This window comes from Pipra filicauda, unplaced genomic scaffold (genome assembly GCF_003945595.2).
Source record: "Pipra filicauda isolate LSUMZ 115617 unplaced genomic scaffold, ASM394559v2 scaffold262_size1072369_pilon, whole genome shotgun sequence".
NCBI classification, from domain to species: Eukaryota; Metazoa; Chordata; class Aves; order Passeriformes; family Pipridae; genus Pipra; species Pipra filicauda.
Window position 1 is genome coordinate 215,630 of NW_024104379.1, and position 26,151 is coordinate 241,780.

General features: G+C 40.8%; 2 protein-coding genes across 8 annotated transcripts in view; both read right to left on the minus strand.

Annotated features, from left to right (window-relative positions):
* Positions 1–240: 240 nt before the first annotated feature.
* Positions 241–15,384, minus strand: CSF2RB (colony stimulating factor 2 receptor subunit beta). The gene is made up of 13 exons (XM_039382267.1): positions 12,862–15,384; positions 11,283–11,412; positions 9,106–9,290; positions 8,628–8,776; positions 7,422–7,593; positions 7,205–7,337; positions 6,943–7,103; positions 5,921–6,066; positions 5,645–5,819; positions 4,531–4,621; positions 4,178–4,247; positions 2,935–3,038; positions 241–2,657 (listed from the first exon to the last, which is right to left on the minus strand). Exons 1-13 carry the CDS (start codon positions 12,929–12,931, stop codon positions 1,460–1,462), a joined length of 2,784 nt encoding a protein of 927 aa, XP_039238201.1. The 5' UTR covers positions 12,932–15,384; the 3' UTR covers positions 241–1,459.
* An 85-nt stretch (positions 15,385–15,469) lies between these two features.
* Positions 15,470–26,151, minus strand: part of NCF4 (neutrophil cytosolic factor 4) — an 81,146-nt gene continuing 70,464 nt past the window's right edge. For 5 of the 7 annotated variants that reach the window (XM_039382269.1, XM_039382271.1, XM_039382270.1 and 2 more), the window contains 10 exons: positions 24,194–24,278; positions 22,866–23,019; positions 22,496–22,566; positions 20,929–21,056; positions 19,886–19,943; positions 18,295–18,393; positions 17,425–17,555; positions 17,266–17,331; positions 16,263–16,487; positions 15,470–15,885 (listed from right to left, as the gene is read on the minus strand). In XM_039382269.1, coding sequence (XP_039238203.1) covers positions 15,876–15,885; positions 16,263–16,487; positions 17,266–17,331; positions 17,425–17,555; positions 18,295–18,393; positions 19,886–19,943; positions 20,929–21,056; positions 22,496–22,566; positions 22,866–23,019; positions 24,194–24,278 — 1,027 coding nt within the window. In that variant the 3' untranslated portion in view covers positions 15,470–15,875. Of the gene's footprint in view, positions 16,488–17,265; positions 17,332–17,424; positions 17,556–18,294; positions 18,394–19,885; positions 19,944–20,928; positions 21,057–22,495; positions 22,567–22,865; positions 23,020–24,193; positions 24,279–26,151 lie in introns of all 7 variants that reach the window. The other 2 variants (XM_039382274.1, XM_039382268.1) reach the window with 2 other exon arrangements.

A 26,151-nucleotide genomic window follows, 5' to 3' on the forward strand; every position in this document is an offset into this window, starting at 1 on the left:
CTGCGTATCTTTTGCTGTCAAGAACACCAAACTCAATTTGCACACCTTTCAGATTTAAAATCGTATTTCTGAGAATAAAATCCTCAAAAAACAATTCATTTCACTGCAATTTCTGAATCAGCGCTGTCCCATTAACTCAGCAGGAGGAATCAGCTGGCAGAAACACAGAACTCATTATCCCTGTCAAATAATATACCAAAGTCAGGAGAAAGTGTCCTGCCTCACAGGTGGCATAGCTAACATACAGAATTTTTTGAGGCCTGATCAAACAAGCTAATAGTAATTTTATTGTAACCACAATATTTTAACATATGAAAGGAAATATTTATATGAAGAAATAATATTTTTATTAGTACAGATTTTATATTTGAAAAAAATAAATTTTTTTTTTAAATGCAAGTCCACCTTCAGGTCTGAAATCAAAGCCATCTAGCTGGTCACAAAGTCACAGCTCTGAACAAAGGCTCTTTCCTTACATCACTTTCTTTACAGTAAAACTGGGAAAAAATGTCTTGTCTTTCTCAACACATCTTATTACTCAGGAAAAAAAAACCAAAGAATCGATTACACAGTTAAGATTAAGAATATTATGTATAAACAGTCAATGAACTTAAAATAATATGGTATTTTAACACTTATAAACAGAAAAGCTGCAGCAGATTTAAACTTGTGCAGCTTCCCAACATTTCTTGCGTGCCATTTTCTGTTACCTGCCCCACTCCCTCTCTCTCACTGAACCTTAAGAGTCCTTGGGTTTTCTTTCAGCCATGTTTCTTCTTCCAAATGGTTCTCTACAGCCTACTTTATGTATCCCACTAGCGCTACCTTCTTACCCTTAGCATTTGCTGTGATGCACTGCACATTAACATTAAGAAAGCTCTCCTGGACTTCAACATTTTTTTTTCACATTTTATAGTTACCCTTCTTTACTATCCTGTTTTTTGGTTTTGGGGAGTTTTTTGCCTTAGACAATACCTATTTCATGCCATAGTGGAAAGGCAGAGATATGAAAGTTCCTTGGTGACTTTTAGATCTACTTTATAAACACACAGAAGTTCAACAAAATTGCTCTTAAGAATTTAAGTTTTCTTTCCAAGGTGTCCAAGCTCGTCTTCTTCTGTTAAGTCTGCATTTCCTGCCATCGGTTTTGCCAGGCAATTCGGTATAATTGCAAGATGATTGTGATCTGTCACAGGATCACAAGGAGGATAAACTGCTCATTGTGGATAAGTCAAAAAGTTTAAAAAACACCAAAGGCAAATACATGTATTTCATGCCGAATGTGTGAAGAGCACTGAGAATGATACTGAGCTACTTCAGGTTTTTCCACATGTTGGACTGGAAGCTTGAAAATGAAACCGGTATTTATTTGTTCCTTGGTTTGAAGGTTCATTTTCATCAGACAGTTGCAGCCTCTTTCAGTTATCAGTCTCTTCAGTATTGATTAGTATTTGCCCATTTAACAGATTTCTTTAATCCTCAAAGATTGCTGCCAGGAAAAGTAGTCATCTGATTTCAGGATTTTGAAAAGCTGAATAGCCTGCATTTTTGATACATCCTTTTCCTTGCCAGTGATGGAGTCCTCATCAGATACAGGTTTCCCAAGTGTTGTCTTGCCCTCAGAAAGTTTCTTGACTTGGTGGTCTTCCTGACCATTATCCATCTTCACACTGGGTTTTAGGCTGTGGAAGCAATAGTCACCGACCTGGCAAAGGAAAACTGGCTCAGTGCTGTCAGGGTTCAACACCACTAAGTTACCCTCTGACAAAGGCTGCTTTCTAGGAAGACCATTTTCCTTCTGCAAGACAGGCAAAGGAATCTTTGTGGCTTCTGAATGTCCATTGAGGCCTAAAGGCACAGTAAGATAGTCTCCAAACCTCTCCAGGTGCAATTGAGGAGAAGAGGTTGGTGCCTGACCTGAAACTTGGACCATGACACCAGTTTTCCCAGGAGAAAACTCATGGCAAGAGTGGTCACTGGGGGGCTGGGGCTCCTGTGAGCCACCAGGTGATTCCCCAGCAGTGACAAGTGGAGGATGGGTGGAGGCACTGGCTGATGGCAGTAACAGGCTCTCTGTGGTGATGTACTCCAAGGGACACTGCTGAGGAGATGTGGTACAGCTGAGAGCTTTTGGAGAGCTGTCTTCTTCTGTTTCCATCTTGGTGCCTTTCCCACAGGCTGGTGGGGCCGGTGAGACTTCTTCCTTATCACTGAGGTGCTGCATCATTTCCTTCTGATCTGTAAGTAGGTAGGGCTTTGGAGGACCTGCTCCTGGCTCTTCTTGCCTCTGTGGAGCCTGAGGACAGTCTTCCCTTGGGAGAGTCACATACTGAAGGGAAACTGATTTCTTACAGAGTCCCACCTGGTCCAGTTCCAAGGACTGATGTATATCAGGGTGGGAGGACATCACTGGATTGTACAAGTATGGACCATTGAAAGCAAAGCAAGGGATTGCTGTGTGGGAAGCAATACTTGCATCTGCACTGTTTTTCCTTGAAACAGGAAAGGAATGACCAGAAATCTGACTAGAACAGAAAACTGGGGCATGCTCTGCCTCATTTAAAGCATGGTATGAGTTCTGTAGGTCTGGTGCAACAAGGGAAACATCTGTCTTTTCAGTCTGCCCTTCAGGGCACTCTGCCAAAGTCTTCACCTGCCTGAAAGGGGGAAAGTTAAAAGTTGCTCATGAGAGAGATTATTGTGGTAAACATTAAACATAAAACAAGCTTATTTGAAAACACACATAGCTAAACACAGGCTTAGAAAACAGTTTTCTTGGAGATGCAGTCTAACCCAGGTAATAAACAATCGTATCCCCTTCTCAAAAGCAACCTGTACAGGCTTTTTAGTGACAGAGCATTTGATTGTATCCTGCCATGATGCAGGGAATTCTTAGAGGCTATCATCCACAGTGTCACTGTGCTGTTCACTCACCTGTCCAGAACTTGAAGGAAACTAGCCTGCTCCGTCTTCTCTGAAAGGCTGTATTTGTTGAAGTCCAGCTGGTTGTTTGTTGGCCAGTTTCCCAACTGTGCTTTCTGAAAATGAAAAAGCAGACATGACCAAAAAGCAGTGTCTCACTGGCCATAGAATCAGAAACAGGAACTGTACGTTCCTCATGGACAAAGGTACAGTGTGCTGTGTGAAAAACCGGCTGAAGGGCAGGGCCTCAAAGGTTTTAGTGAATGGGGCTACATGTGGCTGGTGATCAGTCACCAGCAGTGTACCTCAGAATGCAGTTCTAGGGCCAGTTCAATATATTTATCAACGATCTGGATGCAGGATTTGAAGGCACTATTAGCAAATCTGCTGACAATCCCAAACTGGGAGATGCTGTTGACTCTCTCAAGGGACAAGAGGCCTTGCAGAGGTATCTAGATAGATTGGAGCATTGGACAATCATCAATGGAATGAAATTTAACAAGTCCAAATGCCAGATTCTCCACCTGGAACAGCATAATGCTGGGTACAAGTACAAATTAGGAAAGGAGTAGCTGGAGAGCAGCCCTGCAGAAAGGGCTGGGGGTGCTGGCTCAAATCAGTGTGCACCCTGACAGCCAGGAGAGAAAACTCTGTCCTGGGGGTCTTCAAAGTTGGCATCATCAGCCAGTCAAAGAGGCAATTATCCTGCTGTATTTAGCAATAGTGTGGCCTCACCTTGAGTACTGTGTGAAGTTCTGGGTCCCACAATTTAAGAAGGATTTTAAGGTACTCAAATGCATCCAGAAGAGGACAACAAAGCTGGTAAAAAGGCTATTTTGAAGAAAAGGAGCATGTCAGGCAACCTCACCTCTCTCTGTAGCTTTATGAGGAGGGAAAGTCAAGAGGGAGGTGCTGATCTCTTCTTCTGGATATTCAGTGATCAGCATTAGCTAATTAAGTTTGCTAATGACATTGAATTATTTCAGTCAGTTAAAATTTTAAAGTACTGAAAATTTTCTAGCTTGATTTTACATCACAGTGGTGCTGACAAGTGCAGCACAAAGAAGTCTGCTGGTATAAATATAAGAACACTATTACGTTGAGTAGGACCAGCACTTCTCCTAAAAATAATTAATCAGCTAATGAAGATAACTATTCATTGTGGACTAGGAAACAAGAAAGGCTCTTAGGATTTCTGGAAGTCCTGAAAAAGAGAGAGAAATAACGAACCCTTCAAGGTACAGTTCCCTCTTACCCCCACGTAGCTCTGGATCAGGAGACTCTTTCTGGGGTTTGGAATATTTTCCTCCCACATTTTCTTCTTCCTGCAGCAACAACACAGAGTTTTCAAGATTTGCTTCTCAATGTGACTGCAACCAGAAAAGACTGCACCCCATACACTGTGCTGCTCTGCACAGCGAGGCACCACCAAGGCGATGGCACAGCACCAACTCAACTCTCACCCTTGCACAGACACAGACAAGGCTGCCCACCAAGGTTCATCTCCACATAGACCTCTATCTCATGGGGGACAAGAAGTGCCTTAGCCTTTATGCCACCCACATGGCCAACAGGCTGCTGAATGTCCTAGTTGCAACGAAGGCCTACCTGAGGAAATATTTATAGCTGCAACAAGCAACTATTAGCAAAGTGATGATGAGAGCTGGGAGCATCACTGGGAGAACCACTGGTGGCAGAACTGAAACAGAGAAAAGAGAAATAGGTATCCACCTGTTGAGTGGCCATTTCCCATAACAGGTTTTTCACTCTGGTCACTCTTCACACAGGAAGATCAGGAAAACGCAGGGGTTATATCAAGAGACGGGATCAAAAGGCTTTCAAACCGTTGGAATACCCTCCAAAGCAGGACAGATCAAACATGGCCTGTACAGCTTACTGACCAAAGGAGTTCATTGTTACCTTTACTGATACATTTTTTAGTTCTTACTGACGTCAGAGTAAACAATTCATGCTATTAAGAAGATGGTTAGAAACCTCAGTCCATCCTGAAAAACAGGCATGCCTCCAGGCATCTTAGGTCTGCCTGACTCTACACTTCTGAAGAAATGGGGTCTCAGAGATTTTCTAAGAGCTTTCTCTGCTATCAGCAACAACAGCACACCAATTTCTTCCTGAGTATACTCATCAAAATTTACCTGACAGTATCACTGCTACAAGTTTCCTCAGAACAAATCATGTCAGATCATATTACTTTGGGCACAAGACTGTATGAGGGCAGATATTCTGCCTCTCAGTCAACAAACAGCAAAAACATGTAAAGGTTTTATCTCCAGCATACCCTACGGTGTGTTTTACACAACCCTATAGTCACTGTGCAAATATAAAAAACTGATGGCTTATATTCTGTCTTCTTTCAGTCTCAGGCTCTTCAGTCACTGACAGCAGAATGGACTACCGGAACCAGGAAACAAGATCTTTTGGGCAGGATCTCTGTTTCATTTTCCATGTTGAAAACTTTATGGTTAGTTGTACTCACCTTATGAAGGCAAGTATGAAAGAAGCTTAAAAGGTCATTCACCTTATTCACTGGCATTGATGTACTGCAAGGATGCAGGCAGAGAAGCTGCCTTAAGTGACTCCAGATAACTCATGGCTGCACCTCACTCCAACCTCAGCTGAGAGTATATCTTTTTCTCAAGAGGCATTTTCAGCCATTAACAGTCCATGCAAACCTTACAAAAGCAGCCTGCATGAAAAGTACCGTTCTCAGTCTTCCAGGTGAACTCCTCGCTCCATTCACTCCAAGGCCCCTCATAATCCAGGGGCGTATTCACCCTTGCGCGCATTTTCCCCCTATATTCTGTAGATGCTGCCAGCATCTGCAGAGTGAAGATGAAAGGAGGTTCGTCATTGCTGATACTTAACTTCTGGAGAGTCTGGAAAGAGGAAATAAGCACAAATGACAAGGTAAGAAGAAGTTTCTTTCCATTTGTCCAGCAAAGAAATATCCAGGACTCCTGCACTTTGTGAAAGTTACCTTTTCATATCGGTTGTTTTCCCAGTATTCAACTTGATATCTCTGTGTTATGAAGTTGTATCCCAGAGTGTGTTTTACCCATCTCAGTTCATACTCTTGGTTCTCTGTTGCTTTTACTGACACGTTTGCAGGCGGCAGCACCTGAACTGGAACACATGGAATGTCTCAGGGCAACCTACTGGGAAAAAGTGATTCACTTTTTCCCCACTGCAAATCACTTCCAGAGACTGAAAACATGGTTGTTTTGTGCAATGTAAGAAGTCTCAGCTTTTTAACATTTCTTAATTCTCTACATCTTCATTTTCTACTCAAATAGAATAAACCAGTAGACCACTAAATAACAGAAAATCCATACCCATGAATGTTGACAGCACTCCCTGGGTACAGGGAGGTAGTGAAGCAATAGGTAAAACATCATTACTGGTCCACCACATTTCCAGAGATTTTCATCTCTCTTGGAGCTACCTCCTGATATTTTCACCCTCTGCAAGGAGCTCTCCCATCTTTAGTCTGCAAAAAATAGCTCAAATACCTCCAGATACATGTAGGCAGAAATGATCCATCTGGTGCACCTCACTGGGCAGAGGATTCCTACCTCATAGAGTATTCCAGGGGCCAAGGCACAAACCCACAAGAGCTCCACTGGCTTCTTGAGAAATCACATAGTGACACGCTCCCCGCAAACACCTCTCACCACAGCTCCCTGTCACCTGGGACACTCTTGAAGGTCAATCGCAGAGAAGTCAGCAGGGTGAAAATTACTCATTGATAAGCTCTGGGTTACAACCTGAATTTCTGCACAGCAGTTTCTGTCACCATCACCTTCCTCAGAGTGCCACTGAGGAACTCCACACTTACATCCCAGAGCTCTGACCAGACACAGTTCCTTTCTTTGTCAGTAATTGGTTCTTCTCCCTACTCCCTTTTCTTCCTTGCCACTGTCTTCAGCCCCACTTGCTCAGACAGGCATCTCTCCAAGAAAGAAAAAAAGAGAAGAAGGAAGAAACAACACAGTAACTAACTGTTCTTGTAGCTTTCAATCAGTTTCTCCTCCGTCTTGGCTCGGACAGACACATTGTACTGGCTCTGGCTGCTGGAATTGCTAACAAGGATCTCACAGCTCTGCACCACATACGGGACGTGGGGCAAAGTCTTCTCATGCACAGGAGAGCATTCCTCTTCTCTGAGGGGAAAAAAAGAGGCTGAACTGAGATCAGGGGAATGGGGCAGAGCAGAAACCCCATGGGAGAGGCACAGACATGCTGCCATGGGCAGAGCACGTACTCTGATGATGGAGTGGCCCTGAAGAACAAGCCAAAGAGGACAGAGGTGGTGATCGCTTTCTTCACTTCCCAGCTGCAGGTCAGACGATCTCCACCATTGAAGAGGCAGCGAAGGTTCCTGGGCTGAAGGCCACCTTCAGAGAAACAAGTGACAGGAAAGGTCTGGCTTCTCAGCCAGAGCTACCCACCCTGCACAGCCCCTCTCCATCCCATACTACCTTCAGGGGTCTTCCATGACGCCTCCATGCTCCACTCACTGTACTGCCCAGAGAAGCCACTGGCCTGCCCCGGTCTGGCTCGCACACGGGCAATGTAGCTGCTCCCTGGGACAAGGTCCTCACGGCTGAGATTGCAGTGAGTGGTGTTGGAGAGCAAGAGTGAGGCAGCTCCCTGTTGTCGGGGGATAAAAGGGAATGGAAGGGAGGGAGGAAATTGGGGAGTTGGGGAATGGAGAAGAGGGGTGGAGGGGGGAAAGAGTGAGAGGAGATGACTGCCAGCTGGCGTCTCTCAACAGTCCCACACATGCAGTGGTCCATGTCCATGCTGCCATGCAGTGGTCCTTACTCCCATACTAGAGGGGCTTCAGCATGCATGCTGCCAGCATGGCACAGGAAGGCTGAGGCACAGGCACTCTCATGCACAGTGTCTCCCAACAAGTAGGCCAACTCCTGCAGCTTGCAGAGTCCTGACTGTGTTCACCTCCAGCTACACATGTTCATAGCTCTCAGTGCAGAATTATGTGGGAATCTGGACAGGATACTTCCCTTAAAAACTAAAGATTAAGCTGACAGATGCAGAAGAGAAACATATGAAGATCCAGGGAAACAATAGAGCAAAGGATATGGACTCCTAAAAACTAAAAATTAAAAAACAAACAGGCAACAAAAAAAACCCCAACAAAACAAAACAAAAAAAAATAAAAACAAAAAAATCCTAAAAAAAAAAATCCCCAACAACACAACCAACCAACCAACCAAAACAAAACAAAACTAAACAAAACAACAAAAAACTCCACCAAAAAACTCCAAAACATATCTTTCTCCATGGGGGAGCAACTTCAAATGTATTTTGCCATTTTCCCCTCATGAACCCACAGTCTCCTGTTGGAACATGATTTAATTCAATTTGGGAGGGATTCAGGGCAAAATCAATTCCAACTCAAAACCCAAGCACAGCATCCCTTTTTGGTTTTTTTCAGTGGAGAAGAGAGCTTTGCTTTCAGTTCAGGACAAATGGTATTTCACTGGGCAAGTCACTTGCAAATAGAAAGAGAGCCCCTTCTGCCTGACCCAAAAAACACTTGTTGCATCTTCTTAGTACCTGAGAATGGAAAGGCCATTAATTCACACAACTTTTACCACAGACTTTCAATTGCCCAAAATGGTGCAGCCCAACCCAGGACAGCTCAGCTCCTCCACTCTTACCTCCCAGGACTCCCATTCCCGCTTGTAAGTGACTTCATACTCCAGTGCATTGCCCAGCATTTGGCTTTCATCATCTGTTTTCCAGGTCAGCAAGAAGTCTCCTGATGTCATCAAGCTGACTGAGAGGTTCTGAGGTGGAAGGGGCTGAACTGGAAGGTGATGGTACAACACATGAGTAGAGACAATGAGGGAAGGACACAAAGAGGGGAAGAGAACATCTAGGTAAGCTTCCCCATTTCCAGAGTATGTTATCCCTGCCACACTAAGTATCTTCTGCTTGACTAGCTCCTGAGATGACACCAGGTCCAGCTGCTCCCAGAAACTTGCCTTTTCCTCTCCCTGACCCGCCCTTTCAATGTGGAATTTTTTGGCAGTTTTCACGATGGAAGTGGAATTCAGTTCTTGGCTGAACAGCAAATACAGTCCCAAAGATCCTTAAAATTCATTGGAAAATGAGAATTTGGTATTTAAGTCTTACCATTTTGGAAAAGATCAACATTTAGTTCTGCTTGAAGCATCTTCTTAGGTTTGAAGCCATAAATATCTTCTACCCCCATTCCAAAATAGTCTGTAGAGTTGCGACAAACCCAGCGCACATACACATCAGGAGTCTCATGTAAGTCATTTTCTGTCTGGCGTTTGCAATACATCTCCTTGTTCTCCCTGTGTATAAAGTCATCTATAAAGATCTGATCTGGAGACCTACAGTTAACACAAAATTAAACACCTGAAACCAATTTCATCCCATTCTGTTGTTATAATTTACTAGGGCACTTATATCCTCTTCTCACCGTATCTATTAGTCCTGTTTTGCATCAGTTGATACGACAAATATTTTTAACACCATGATTTTTGTCAAATGCCTCCCCATTTCGAAGTTGTACAGCAGAATGCTACATTTTAGTACCAGTCTGTTATTGTTACTTTTTAGCCTAGCTCTATGTAATCTCATATTTTAGGTGAGAAATAGTATGATGAAAATAAATGTCATGTAAATGCACCTTTTACTCAAAGTGAAAGTCAGTAAAGTTCTGATGATCCTTAGCTTATTGAAGACATTCATTTTGCAGTCCCAAAAAGACACTTAAAAAAAGATTGTCCAACCAAAATGTACTTCTGTATCCTTTGTAGTTCTGTTCTGACAAGGGACCTCAAACATTCATTAAAGAGTTCATCCAAAATGTTAATCATTCTTTCAGATAGCCTTTCTCCAGGCCAAGGAACATCATGAAAATTAGAAACAGTATTTTAAACTAGGCAGGAGAGGGAAATATTTGTGTGTTTGCAGTAGCCTTAGCTGCTGGAGAGAAGTGTTGCTTTTTTTTGTACTCTCTGGAATTTTTTTTGTGCTTGTGGCTTCATGCCCAGTATATTATATTGTTCCAGTTCAGATGAGAAATATTAACTTGCAAATATTTAAGGCCAAATGCTGTCTTCCAGGATAAGATGGAGTCTTCTAGCCAACTATATGTCAGCAAGCATTATTCAGCACTATTGCTAGTTTTAAAAGTTGAGTATTAGCAAGGAAACCAGGGAAATTGCTGAAATATGGGTGGGACTGACCATACATGTGCATAACCTTAAACAAAAGAGTCAGCCCAAGGGTTGTGAAGTCCTAAAGATATTTCTGTCTACTCACCATTACCCTATAGTTTGGGATTTAATCAACTATTCTTCATCTATGAGCCGATGGTGTTTAATTGCTGGCTGTTTTGATTTCAGCTGTGTGATTGTCCATGTTTAATACTCACTCATCTGATGAGTTCAGTCATGTTTCATGATCCACACACTCCATCAAGTAACAATGTTGCAGAGAATCCTCCAAAAGTCCAAGTAACTTTATATCATCTTTTCCCAGAAGCCTTAACTTCAAGGTCCTGTTCCAAAGTTCTTCCACTGATTTCAGTTGCTTTTAGATCTATTAATTCTCTCTTGTTTGCAATAAAATTAAGAGTTCTTTCTCTTTACTTTCCTTCCTGTATCCCCATACTCTAAATCATTTTCTTCTCAGCCATCCATCTTTGCCTTCCTCTCTCCCCTAACTATTCCTCCCTTCTGTCCTTTCTTACCCTCACAATCGATCCAGTCTGATGATTCAGTTCCATTTTCAAAAGGAAACAGATGTAACAGAGAGATACTGTCATAAACACACCAGTATCTCTGGGAGGAAAACTGATAGCACAGATGAACTAACCAGTCTTCTCTATCTCACAAACACAGAGTCTATACATGTTGCTCAGAAGTGATCAAAATCACACTCTCAGTGATGCTTCTAAATTGACAAAATGACACGGGGAATGCCTTCTTCCTTTTGGGTTTATAAAAACTGTCCTTTATGCTCACATTTTTCTGACACCATCTTCTACCCTCCATTATTAGCATCCTATATGCCCCATCTTATTTCTAATCTATTATCTCACAACAAAATCATGGAAAATAATTGTAAAGGTGAAAAAAATAACTCCACTAGCATGGCCTGTTCATTATTCCCTTCCTAAATGAGGCCTCAGAAGCAGGTACAACTTTTGTTTTAACCCGATGACAGAAAGAGGTGGGCATGTTTTCTTAAAATCTGCCTGCTGGTCTCTAGGATTCCAAGTTATGACCAGTTTCCCTTTGGTCTTTTATCCAGCTCAGCACATTATAGGTACTTACATTATAACATCATCCCTGTGGTAAAGAATCATACCAACAAGGTCATGAGCATCTGAATGCTCCATCCATGTGCAGGTGACCTGTGAGTTGTAGTCATTCAAGCAGCTCAAGCTTTTCATAGGGATGCTCTCTGAGAAAGGAATTCAGGCAAAAAAAAAAAAAAGGATGCAGTGACTACAAACGTAAATAGTGAGAGATAGTAGGAGTACAAAACAGGTAAGGCACTGATAACAGTACTCTCCTCTTGCCACCAGAAAATTATAGAATTGTAGGATGGTTTGGGTTGGAAGGGACATTAAAGATCATCAAGTTCCAACCTCCCTGCCGTGGACAGGGACACCTTCCACTAGGCCAGGTTGCTCAGAGCCCTGAACTTGGCCCCGAACACCTCCAGGGATTGGGCACAACTCGGTGAAAATATGTACAGAGTTGTGGCCATTCTGCACATCTCTACAATACACAAGTGTCCAAACCAAGCTATAACTACCCACAGTTGAGATCTTTGTGCCTGCAAGGAATATAATTCCAGCCAAGGTATCACTTTTCCAACACTGATTATTTCCAAGGATTAGTAGACACCATGGACAGCAGGCACATAGCAATCATTTCATCTTTGTTGTGTTGGTGTATAGACTTCTTTGCCACTAACTTCCTAGTAAACATTATGATGTTAGAAAGGTATATTTAAAAGTGAGATGCTCTGAGAATAGTCTTGCTATGACTCAGAATAATGCCCAAACTAATTTATTGGAACTAGATTCATGATCCAGAAACAGCCAGACCTCTCGTGAGAGATAAATTTTTTTTTTAAGTTCACAATTGTTAAGTTGGAAAATACAGACTTGCCTCTAGCACATGCACTAGGAGGCAAGTTGCTTTCTTATCCTGCTTTATTTTCTCTGAAGGTAATATCTGTGCTGTGCTATTGGGATATTGCAGCTTCAGATGACAAAGATATCAGTGTGCATACATGGGTGTGCTCCCTCCAGTAGTTTTTCATGATGAGAGCTACTATCAGCTTATTTAAGGGGCTTTTTAGGGGTAAAGAGTAGCTCTCATTGCATGAGAAAGGAAAGATATTAAACTCAGAAACACAAGCAATGGATATGGCAGATGGTCTCTTTATCTGTCAGCAATTCCACAGGAAGAAAATCAGGTCATCTGGATGTTGCTCTTGGTAGCCCCCACCACCCTGTCTTGTGTCTGTCCACATGACTACACTCCTGTACAGTTCCATTGGAATTATGCAGCCCTTCATTTTCCTGTTTTCACTAATTATCAGGGTCTACTCCTCCTTTCCATTCACTCATTATCCAGTCAGCTTATTTATCTCATCCATTTATCCAGTATTTCGCCTGTCCTTACCACCAACATACAACTGATTTGTCTGCACATGCACCTGCTACACACTGGTTTTAATCACGATGTCTGTTCTCCTATAGTAGAGAAGACGGTATAGAAGGAAGCAGAAAAGCAAGCAAAAAATGAGGAAGATCATTAGTTGAAAGACACAAACAGATACAAAAAGAAAGGCAATGAAGGAAGGAAAGATAAAAGAGAATATAAATTTGAATCTCACCTCGAATGGCTTGAACACTGAAGACCAAATACAGGTTCAGCAGCAGGATGAAAATCTCTTTCATGTTCATACTGTCCTTTGCCTGCAGGCTCGATCCTAATTCAGATCATAGTCTTCTGCTTACTGTAGAGCTGCTTGTTTTCATTTCACATAAAGAGAAGTAAAACTGAATGAGGAAACTTCTTTTATATTTGTGTTGGAGTGGCATTCAGAAAGAACTTCTACCAAGCATTTATTGTAGGACAAAATTCATGTCTTCTTGTTGTGTGAACTTGCAATACAAGCAAAGAATGAAGCGAATGCACATTTGCAGGAATTCTGTCAGCTGAGTAGCAACAAGAAACATTCCTGATCTGTGAAGAGAACTCAGCCTTCAAATTTATTTATCCTTCTCCTCTTTATGCTCAAAGCCTTCCTAATGAGCCACTACAGTGTTCTGTTTTTTACCCTTCCTCAAAAATATGATCTCCAACCACATAATTCCTGAGAGCTATAGTGGTTGAATTTCCATATTCATTCACTTTCAGATTTTTCATCAACGTGCTACTTTTCTAGCTGCTCCCCAAACAATTTGAAAATTGTAGACATAATACCAAAGAAACTATTTTCTTTGGTGATTGTAGAGAGTGAGAGTAGATTGAGCAGTTCCAAGACCACGGACCACACCGTTCATACTGGAATTCAAGTCCTTTTGGCCATTTCTCATTGCTCTCTCAAAAGCATAATGCACTCACCTACTTAAGTACATTATGGATCTGAGACTTTTTTCTACTTTAGGGGAGCATGGAAAAACTCCTTTTAAATTCCTATTGACTTCCAGACTCTTGAACATCAATTCCTTATGCGAGAAACAACTGGCTGAGCCAATGATATTGAATAGTCATTAGAGCTAAGGAATCCCTCAGTCACTCACAAGCCTTTGTATGAGGGCAGACTCTGCCATTTTGCTTCCCCCAGAAAGGAAGCCATTCCCTTACCTGGACCCAGAGATCTCCGTGAGGCAGATCATTCAACCTGATGGGTGAATCTCCCTGTCCAGCCTGCCCCCACAGCACCAGAATCCTCTGATGCAGAAACCAGCAAACCCACACTTGCCTAGAACTGGAGACAGAAGGTATCAACCAAGCACAGGATTTTCTTGGCAAGTAAGTCTTCAAAATAAGTGCTGCATCTTCTGTGCATCAGAAATGCCACTTTCAGAGAAGCAGACCCCACCCCTTCAAGTGAAGCCTATGCAATTTCTTGTAAAATAGGAAGTCTGTAGTTCCTATTTTAGCCCCAAGAGTATGCACTTAAATGGCACTAAGGGAAGGGAGGGAAAGGAAGTTTGTCAATCTGCGTGTTAGCAATTACCAGATCATGGGACTAATGTATTTTAAGAAAAAGAAAGGATTGACTGCAGCAGAAGTAAGGAAGACAAAGAAAGAATTTCTGGTTTTCACTCCAGTGCTGTTTCTTGCTTTAATCTAGACTAGACAATCTTCATGGCAGGGATCACACTGGACTTTCATTTGTACATCTATATTGGGGACTAGTGAACTACCTTTATTTCTGTAACCTTTTAATTTGAGCAATATTTCTAAAAGCAAGTTTTAACTATTTCAACAACAATTAATAAGTGCTAGAGTACATAGAAGAAACAAAAGAAAATTGTTGAGAAGAGTCGATCTGAAGTTATCCTACAACCGAGGCAGCCATGCTCTTTTAATCCAACTTTATAATTTAGGCCAATAGCCTTCAATAATAAGATCTCTAGCAAAGTTAGGTAGCCATAAGGAAAATATACACTCACGTTTTTGCTCTGGAGGGTAAACTATGGAAGACTGAGCCCCCAGATACAGAATATAACTGCTAGAGTCTCTCTATCCTGCACTGATACATACTACACCTCCTCTAAATTCCTGGAGTACTGACCAAAACCACAGTTAGCTCAATTATGCTCTCACCAGAACTGCAGCAATAAACAAGGGGAAAAAAAGTATAATGTGAATAAGAGAAACATGCAGAGCAAGATGAAGAACATGAGAATATCTGAGGAAACTGTGTGTCAGGAGGTGTCTATATAAAACCTGCAGACAAGAAGGGGAATATGTGACTTTGCTGGATGGGCAGAATTTACTTTGTATGGAGTATAAAGGCAGAGAGGAATTATCCTGCTCTGATTTTCAGAGGCCAGTATGTTTATTTCTTCCCCCACCCTTAGAAAAGAGGTTTCTTGTTTCCCAACAGACATTTTCCCTCCCTCCCCTTCCTCTCTGAAAATGTTCCTCCGTTTTCAGACATACATGCTGCATTGCTGTTTACATCACAGGATCTAGCTGTAAGTGAAAATCTTCAGATGTCATTTGCTCTGTTAAACTCCAGGAACAGGTAACAAGTAATCCTGCACACCAGAAGCTTTGCAGACCATGCATGCCATTAGGTTTCAAACTTACAATATATTTTCTTATGTATCACAACATGTAAGATCACTGACATTATCATTGCATGTTGCTTCATCTCCTTTCTAAACTGTAATGTCTTTGAAGCAGGAAGTTACATTTTGTAATAGTTCAGTAAAATAATGTCAACCAAATCCCCCCCAAAAAAACCCACTTTTAAATAAAAATTGATAAACTCATATTTAACTTTATTTGTTGAAGAATCTGATACAGTAATTTCTTGTTAGTTCTCCTTTGAAATGAAGTGTCCAAAAGCAGAAGATAGATAGAGAATAAACTCCTGTTTGAATAGGCATCATGCATGTTTTCCCAGAATGCAGAAATAAGTAGTCTGTACAATTACAAAAAGGTCTATGAGGAACACCACAGGTGTACTAAGTTTGATTCAAAAAATTCAATATATTGGGCAGTGGAAAGAAGAAAGCTAAGGTGGGCTGCAATTTCTTCACTGAAGTACAAAAAAGTTTTCTTGATCCTTCTAGAAGAAACTCTGAATGCCTGGTCAGACTCCAACATGACAGAAATAATTATGCCCTGGCACACAAATGTTCATATCAGCAAATGAAGAGAAAATTATGGCAATCTAGAAAAAAAAGAAAAGTTTATGAAGGCATTCTGGACAAATAATTAGCTCTGGGAGTGAGTATAGAGATTAGAGCAGGTCTTGGGACTCCGGACATCTCTATTGCAGGCTAACACTGACTTGTTTTGTGAATATGGCCAGTGATTTCATTTCTCTATTCCTCACCTTCTCTGGTCTCTATGTAGATGTCTCTATTGCAGAGGAGTGCTAAAAAGCTGTAGAAGCTAAGTACAGATTTTACATTGAAAGGTAACATATTACTAAAAATTACTCTTTTCAAGGTCACTTCAAAGCCATATTAAAGGAAACTGCTTGAAGAGAGGGATTATTAATGGACTGTATAGCTACCTACTGGAATATATCTATATAGCACTTACATTGCTCCTACTATTTGAGTAGCATCTATTCCTGGACTAGTGTTGTAGACACCCAAGTCATCTTTGTGAGTGATGTGCAACTTCCAAGGAAAAAAGTGCTTCTCAGAGGGCCTTCTCCTGCTCTGAGATACCATGAGTTCAACATCCTCATCGGAGAGCAACCGGATCAGATCCCCGTCAAGGTCCCGATAATTCAAAGCAATGTCATCTTGGTCAAACTCCCGCCTGGTAGAAAAGGAATGGATTGATCCCCAGAAATCAAGGAATGCCTGGGAGGTGCTACATGATGAACAATATACTGACAGTCTAATTAACTCTGCTAAAAGCCACATAAAGCCTCGCATGTGTTGGCATTCTTGATACAGCTAGTACTGGAAATTATACAGCCACATTCATGCTGCGCTGTGTTTAAGCTAAGAAATCTATCAGAACCAAGAACCTTTTACAGTAACACCACACAAATGGCACAATTAATCTGTATGCTTGATAAAATTTCCATACAAAAAATGCTGACTGTAGTTACTACCCACTTTTGCCTACTTACAGTTGCTTTTTTTCTGAGGAGTGTAAGAGTATTAGCATAGGTGTTCTATTACTAATATTTGATGTTCTAAAGTGTTGATATTCAACACTAGATCAAGTTAGTTTAACACTAGTTTAGCAGGTGTTAGAAGGTGGAGTCCTGCATCCTGAAGAAGTGTATTAGACAAAAGATGTTTTCAAGGGGTCATTGCTTTGACCTTAGAACAAAAATGGAAACTTCTACACAGCATAAGTGAATCGGAAGTGTGGGTCATTCCATACTTATTGACAATCCCAAGGAAGATAGGTGTTTGCACAGATGGCCCTAGGCCAAGTCAAAGTACAACTTCTTCAAGACATTTGAAAAGTATTTCACACCCAAAACCTGGTGATGACCAAGTAGAATGTGAAAAATCTAGGACTGGCATAAGCTTGACAAATGTTTAAGTATTAAATATACAACTAACTGCTTGCATTGTACCTCATCAATTCCATGAGATCTTTGAATGATGGAATGCTGCTCAGATCCTCTTCCACTGAGATATCCCTGTAATCAGAACAAATCTATTCATTACATATCATGAAAAGAGAATTATTGGTGTTTCTTCAGCAATAATCTGGAATACTATTTTCTTATTACCTGATAGTGCTCACAGTCTCACTGTGGTAATAACAGCGGACTTTATTGACTGTGTCTTCCTGCTGTGGTAAATCTTTTATGATCTTCACAAAAGCACATGGGAAAATCCCAGTGGTATCATTAGCAGTTCCCTGGAATGATGGGAAATATTAGAATCAAGAAAACCACGCCATTTTGGCCACATGCATAAGTTCTGGAATTCAATTAATTTCCACAGAAACAACAATAAGAATTTTTCTACTATAATCCAGAAAAGAAAGGCTATGGAAGTGACCTGATGGCATCCCTACAAAAAGATTATACAATTGCATAGTCAAATACCAGGCAGGAGAGTGAAACAGTGTGTAAAAAATGAAAGTCAGATGGTTAGCAAGGAAGGCTGTGGTGTTTGAGCAAGCAGAGATATCATATCAGCAAACACACAGTATGTTCTCCTCATCCTCTTTCAGAAGACTGCTGCATTACCCAAGTTCTCTCTAATCAGGCTGACGTGTGTTGTGGTATGAAGCATGAAGCATACAGCAACTCACCCTGAGGCAAGAAACCAATTAATCACTGAAATGGAGTTTCCATCTCCTTTCTGTGGCCTTTCTGTGTTCTAATCACTTCCAAAGAATTTAAGAACATTCCAGCAGAAAAAAATGCAAATGAAAACTGAAGTCTGGAGGGCAGAAAATTTGTAAGCTAAAAACCATCAAGGAACAAAGCAATTACAAATTTGGAATCAAGGATTTATTCTTGACAGTAAGGCCTGATTATGGTAGAGTTTCTCCTTGAAAGGAGGAGACAGGTCACAAGGATTAGGAGAACCCTTTCTACTCATATATGTCAAGGTATGCTAATAACTCAGTATTGCTCTTGCAGTCTTACCTCCAACCAGTCTTTATTTACTCTGCTGAGTAGGTAGATCAAGTCTCCCTTCTTGAAGCTGAGTTCCAGTTTATTGGTTCCAGGAAAATCAAACAGTGCCTATGGAAAGTAATAACATTGAAATTACTAATTCACAGAATTACAAAAGTAAACCCTTTTTTCTGTTCTGTACTTGAGGTGAAAGCATAAAGCAGCAAGATAGTGTGCATTTTGTCATCACAGACCTATTTCTGGAATAAGGTCACATATATTTGACCACAGTTTGCAGTTCTCACAATTTCTTCTCCTACTCAGCATGCACAAAAATGCTTTGAAGAAATAGTGAAAGCACTAGGATAAACATGGCCCTGAGAGAACTGCATGCTAGGATTCTTAAAGGGACAGAACCCTGAGCACCAGAGAAATAAATATACTTAAGCTGAAAACACTTAAGAGCAAATAAGACAACAGAGCTGAAGAAAACTGATAGCTTGAAATCCTGAGAATTGAAGAGATATATTATTTCTGGTTGCAGCTTTACAACTTTTAGATTCACTGCAAAATATCATAAAAAGTCTTAAAAAATTGCAGAACTGTTGTGTCCTAATTTAAGGGTAAGTAACTGTTGCTCTTACATCTAGCTGTCAGGTCTATATGCTGAACTGAGAGATTTGGGGAAGCCTGGGAAATTGACATGTAGTTAAAATGGAACTTAGATGTCCTCTTCAGGGGAAAAAAAACTGTTCTTGGATAATTAATGTTGCTGAGTTACAAAAATGCACAGCTCCCCCATTGTCCTTAGAGAACATGATAGCAATTTAAACACTCTTAGAGGAACAAAAACGAAAAGGTGTTCTCTGTGTTGAGATAGTTCTTTCAGTCTTATTAATGTTGTGCTCGTAGTTCATATGTCTATTTAATAGCTCTTTCAAAAGCTTTTTTCACCTCTTGAAAAATTTTGGTAGGTATAATCGATATTAATAAATTCATAGATAAAACCCAAGAGGCATGACTGTTCCAAGACCTGTCACTGTCAGTGTGAAAACCAAAACCAACAAACCTCAAAGCATTTGATGGCTTTTTTTAATCTTACATAGCAAAATTCCAGGAAGCAAGACAATGCTCAGACAAGTACTGGTTACAAAGCAGTCCCATGTGCTTAATACTGAGACAATATACCACAAAAGACAAGGGTATAGGCACTTTTCAGTAGAACACTTGTGCTACAAAAAATACTGAGATGCCTCACCTGCAAAGCTTTTAAACATATACTGAAGTCAACGAAGCTGAAGCTTGTGCTTGTTATAAATTTAATTTATGGTTATCACTATGCAAATATGCACCATTTGGCAGCAAGCTGTACATGTCTCATTTTTTAATGTCCTGTCGTTCTGACTTCACAATGGACCTTCTTACTACTCAAGTGATGAGGAACAAAACACTTCTTTCCATCCTTTGTTTCACTCCCTGTTGCTAAAATCAATTGTTTTTCTCTGTTGATTTCACTTTCTTCCCCCAGGTTCTAATTGGAAAAGGCAACTTGATGGATGAGGTACCAAAGTAAAACAGAGTTTAATCTCCTATCCTGTGACAGGCTGTGCAGAGTACTCACCTCAGCCCGCGGAGCTGCTGTGCGGTCAAAAATAGGTACTTGATGTGAAATGCTTTTACTGCAAAGAAAGGGGACAGCAGGGAGATAAACATGCCTTTCTAGTCATAAAAAATGCTACACAATTAGTAGTACAATGTCTGCATTTTTACTATTTAAGAGGCAGGTAAGCCATAGACCACTGGAGAAACTGCATGAAAATGAATCTGTGTGCAGCACTGAAGTAAAAAAATATGGATGCAACAACATTGCCCTAGTTCCCTCAGTTTCAGTTCAGAGTAGCAACAATCTGATGGTGTCTGCTGTTGAGAACAGATGGAATTTTCAATACAGTCAGTATCCTGGACTTCCACAGCACTGCTCAGCCCCCCTACTCTGCCTTCTGGGCATTTCTGTTTCTAGCATTTATGGCATTTAGTTCAAACTCTGTCATCATACACACATGCAATTTCTGCCGTGTTTGAGGTAAGTGAAAAGGAAGTGGGTCCATCTTTGCTATGCTGAAAGGAGAATTAATTTGTCTAAAGGGTAATGAAGTATGGTGTCTACTTAAAAGCTCTCCAAAGGGGTGTCAATGCTGCTATGTAGGACAGGCCCCTGTTTAGACAAAGGACAGAAACAAATTAAATATTCAGTTTCATTTAGTGTCTGAACCAGATCTCACTGAATTCATTGCCAAAACTCACACTGATTTCAGTGGTGCAAGCCTATGTCATTAATCTTGGCCTGTATATTCTGCACATTATAATAGAAATTACCATAAAAGAAATACAGGTAGATAGAACTGGACAGTATTTTTTAAAAGTAAGCTATACTCTCCTTTTGGAATTTTCCTTTAATGCAAGTACCACATCCACTTTAAAAATCTGAGATTACTGAAAAGAAGAAATACTCTGTGTTCACTCCACCACAAAGATCCTCATATTGGGAATTCATGGATTCACATGGGAAACACAGTGGTGACCCTCATCTCTCTCTCTCCCCCCCCAAAACTGGACAGCATCTTTTACATCAAGAAATGCTGAAAAAACATGTCAATCACTTACACTCGGCGTGTCCGTGGGCGAAGCCGTCTCAGCCTGTGAGGCACCTGCTCACTATCGAAGGTTGAGTGGTAGAAGAACAGTCGTACATCTTCATCCATCAACACCCAAGCAGGGAGGCAGAGTAGGTTCTGTGCCAAGAGCAAGGAGGAAGCAGAGTAGCAGTGGGAGAGACCAATTCTCTATTTATTTACATGCAACAAATATGCCTCTCTGACCTACGGGATCATGAAGGATATTCATTACTGCCAGAAATCTCTCTCCTCTCCCTTCTCACTCAGCAGGACACAGCTGAACAGCTGACAGTTTCTCTTCTTTACTCCTGGAGTTGGCCAATGTATTGCTTCACTCTTTTTGTACCTGATTTACTGCAGAAGTAAATTGTTTTTTGTGTTTCCCTTCAGAACATGAATGACTGTGGAAAGAAGGCAATCTTAAGTCATGTAAGCCTTGGCCAGTGTTTCAAGCTTTTAGTGATTTAAAGTCAGGTCTTCAGTTAACCTGCACACAAAGAATTTCTCTCCTTGATGTTTACTGGATGCATCTTCACTGTAGAGCAGGTATAACCAGAAGCCCACCTGTCCTGATTCTGGCTGTGACAGAGTCAGTTTTCTTCTTAGTAGCTGGTACAGTGCTGTGTGTTGGATTTAGCATGAGAATGATGTTGGTAACACACTGCTGTTTTAGTTGCTTCTAACCAGTGGCTTACTAAACCAAGGACTTTTCAGTTTCCATGCTCTGCTAGTGAGGAGCTGCACAAGAAGCCAGGAGGGACCATGGCCAGGACAGCTGATCCGAACTGGCCAAAGGGGTATTCCATGCCATAGAATGCCCAGTATATAAACTGTGGGGAGTTGGCTTGGAGCCACTGGTCACTGCTCAGAGGACTGGCTGGGTATCAGTCAGCAGGTGGTGAGCAATTGTGTTGTGCATCACTTGTTTGGTTTTTTCTTTAGTTTTATTTCTCTCTGTCTTTTTCATTATCTCCCTTTAAATTACAATTATTAGGATTATATTTTACTTTATCTCAATTATTAAACTTTACTTATCTCAACCCACGGGTTTCACCTTTTTCTGATTCTCCTCCCTATTCTGTTACAGGAGTGAGCGAGTGACTGCACAGTATTTAGTTGGTGGGCAAGGTTAAAACACAACCCACACACCATTCTCCCAGTCTTTTAGACATACATACCAATTCTGTATTCATGCAGCACCTGGAGATTCACCATTTCCTCATACATCTCGGGTTGGGGGATTTTTTTGCTAAGGATATCTATCTGTACACGAGTGAGTGAGTGAGTGAGTGAGTGAGTGAGTGAGTGAGTGAGTGAGTGAGTGAGTGAGTGAGTGAGCCTCTGTGAACAGTGTACTCCAGCAGATCCTACAGTCTGAACAATCTGGGGAAGAGGACTGCAGGTTGTACCACAGTGTGCACACTGTGTATTCAGAAAAATCAGTACAGAGAGAAGCAGATACCTAGGACTGTAACAGTACTGTCTCTCTTAGCTGATTTCAAGGGGTAAATATCTGCAGTGCTCAGTGCATTCTCCACCTTAAAATTAAGTTTTACCTTCATGTAGACATTTAGGATAGGAATCCTGTTCTCAGCAATTTCCCTTTTGGCACCAACAAAAACTTTTCCTGGAAAATATAAAACCTGTGACAGTTATTGAAGAAAAAACAAAAGAGGTTGTCAGAGAAATGAAGCAATCAGGAGAAAATAGGATCTCCAAGAAAATACATATTTTCTAAAGCATTTTATGTTTCTAAATGAACTTTACCACAAGTGAAGGTACTGCCAATGGAGCTTGACTTCTCTGGCATCTACAGCTGGGAACTAGTTCCTTGTCACAACTAGTTCCCTCAATGAACTCCTCTTTGGGACAGCCTGGGGCTGATAAAGCTGCTAATCATGGAAAGACCTGGTACTGACAGCTTACCTGGCAATACAGGGAGTGTGCAGGTGAATGGGCCATTGTCACTCTCTGGCCCATATCTCTCCTCTAGTTTGGTGTGCAGGGCATAGAACTCACGATAGCGTCGGAAAATCAGGTATCTGCCACGACCTTTAAGCTTTACTTCAATGACAAACATCTGAAACAGAGAAGAGAGATTCAGGTTGATATTCATACTCATAAATACTTACCAAATGAAAGTAAGGCAATAGGATCATAAGATCAGTGCTCCATTAGAGGGAATATTCTCTTAGGGGCAGAGTGGAAAGCAAGCTTTCAGTAAAGTATCTGCAGACTCAAGAACTAGAAAATAAAAAGTTAGCACCAGCGTGGCATATTTGTGGGTCCAGATTTCCCAAGATGCATATCCCTGTGGCTGCTTTACTTTATGTTATATAATCTTAAAAGGAAACATGAAATGACTAGATTCTACTTTATGCTTACACACCTTCCCTCAGTAACAAACAAAACACATTAGGGAGGTAAATACAAATATTTTACAGTGAGATGCTTTGGACATCTAAGTCTATAGACAGGCATCTAAATGAATTGATTTTCAGAGTTGAAAGCATTCATACTTCTTTTTGACTTTAAGGTACACAATTTCAGAAATTATGGTCTGACTGCCTCCAACCAGTATTTTATTTCTTATCTCCTGACAAAATTGCTTTGCTCTAAAGAAACCTATGATTTCCATACACTGACCTTTGAGTCACATTGCAGCCAGATCCTTCAGAAAACATAAAGACAGAGCAATCAAACATCACTACATTCCAGACTAAAACCTGCATACTGCAGTGGGAAGGGTTTATGAGCAAAGTCTCCAGCAGAAGTCAGACTCAGCTGGTCATATTCAAAACCTTCAGAACCTTAGTGCTTTTCCCTACTATTCCCTTCCTGTATGCTCTTTCATATTTTATTAATATGCTATCTTCTGTGTAGATGGGAGCATCCTAACTTGCCAGTACTAAGGAATAATGACTCTGCCCTTCTACCCTTCTTGAACTCCTTTACCACTCTCTTCAGCAAAGGTACAGCACTCCAACAGGGAAAAAATTGGAGATTAGATAAGAATTTAGAAAACAAGTGATGTTAGAGGATACCTCTGTCACATTTCACTCAGAAAATAAATTTTTAGACTAAATCTATGATAGACTATCCTCCATTCTAGAAAAAACAAGCACTGAGAAGTTTTCCACATGGAACTATTCATAGCAAAAAGCAATTACACCAGATTAACTGCATTTTGCTTCCCATGACCAAACCAGTCACAGATGAAGGCATATAGAGATAGAATGAATCTCCCTTCTTACAAAGTAGTTTGTAAAGCCTTTCTTCTCCTCAATATCTGCAATGTTAGCTGAAACAGGTACATCATCTGGAAGCTGGTCAAAATCACTGTGAAGCAAGAACAAAAGATTTAGGTTACTCATACTGGTATTAGCCTTCGAGGTCTCTGTGCCATACAGAACAAAGGCAATATCACATTATCAACTGTCAAAATCAAGAATCACACACTTGTGGTGTCTTTCTCTTCCTCTGGAGGCCTGATCTCAAGATTTCAAGTTTCTGTAAGTTCAGCAAAGTCAGTGACCACTGTGAGGATTCGACATGTCTGAAAACCACCCTTATCATTCCTAGGCTTTCTAGAGGAGCAGAACTACAAAAAAAAAATGCTTGAGCTGCTAAGCTTTTCCTGCAAAATGTGATCAACTGTGGATGCATTCTTAATCCTTCCTACAGTATTTAGAAGACTTATAGTAATAACTCTGCAGCAGTATATCTTATTCTAAGGAGATCATTATATATCATGATTTATGCTGTTATTATTACTGCATTACTGTAGGGAATAGGAAACAGTTCTGAGAAAAGAGCTTGTTGTGCTAGGTGCTGTACAAACTGACAGCACAAAGCTAATTCCTAAAAACCTTACACTCCGTGTGCAAGATTCATACAATGTACCTTGTACATATACGATAAGAAACAAAGGATAAGCACAAACAGAAAAAGAGCAAAGAAAGACAAACATAGTATTATTCTATATCATAACTAGTGGTGCCTGCACCAGCTGTCAAAATGTTGTTACATTTTCTTGTAGACATCACAATAAAACAAACTCTTAAAGAGGCTTTAAAAAAGAATGAGTAGGCTAGCAAATATTTACAGGGAGATCTCTCAGTCACAGTAGATAAGATTCATCACAGAATCACAGAATACTCTGAGTTGGAAGGGACCCACAAGGGTCATTGAATCCAGCTCTTAAGCCCGTACGGGGATCGAACCTGTGACCTTGGCTTTAACCTTCACAGCAGACAACCTGAAGTAAGAGCAAAGACACGTGTTTGAAAATGTCAAAAATGTGTGAAGGAACATATGATAGTAGGCAGGGTTAGAAAAAGCTTTGCAGATCTTAGAAAGTATTGGATTTGAAGTAAAAGAGAAGGAAGGATCCTTGCAGGAACACCTAAAGAGCAGCCATATGAGGGAAACAACTGAGCTGTAGACAGCTTAGGCCTTGAATTTGAGCAGTTACAGCTATGAGATTGTAAAGGAATGCAAACACTGAAGACGAAAAAACAGAAAGGGAAGAACTGCAGTAAATAACAGGTGTTGTTTTGAGAGTTGCCAGCACGTGAAGGAATGCTGACCACCTATTAGAAAAGGAGCTTAGGCACGTAAACAAGAACACCTAACCAATGAGATATGGTATGTTTGCGTGTGGACAGAAGGAAAAGACTATAAAACTAAGCCTTCTGTAAATAAAGTGCTCGCTGCCTGTCAACTGACTGAGTGTGCGTTTTTTCGGCCGCTGCAGCCATATTACTGCAAAGTCATATTACTTGTCTATAATGTCCACACAACATAACAGCAAGAATTGGCAGGTGCTTTTTTGTCTGTGACCTTCTCCCTGGTACAACAGCTTTGACAAGCAGAAGACAAATTCACCTTTGCTTCAGTCTTATAATTCAGTGTTGTTAGAGGGGTATTTATATTAACACCTAAGTAAAAAGCATCAGGAAGGAGGAAAAAAGGCTAACAAATGAGATAGAGAGAAACTTTTAAAAGGATCATCTAAAAAATTCCAAGCCGACATAATGTTAAATATTCTGATAATACAAAAAAAAAAAGCTGTCAGTTCTCTCAGTTTATCCTGCCAGGAGAATATCCCAAGTAGGTGTTTCCATTTGAAAGGATGAAGTAATCATGTAAGGTCTTCAATAGTTTGCTGTTCGAGGAGAATGCCATGAATCAGCACCACCCACAACACAGT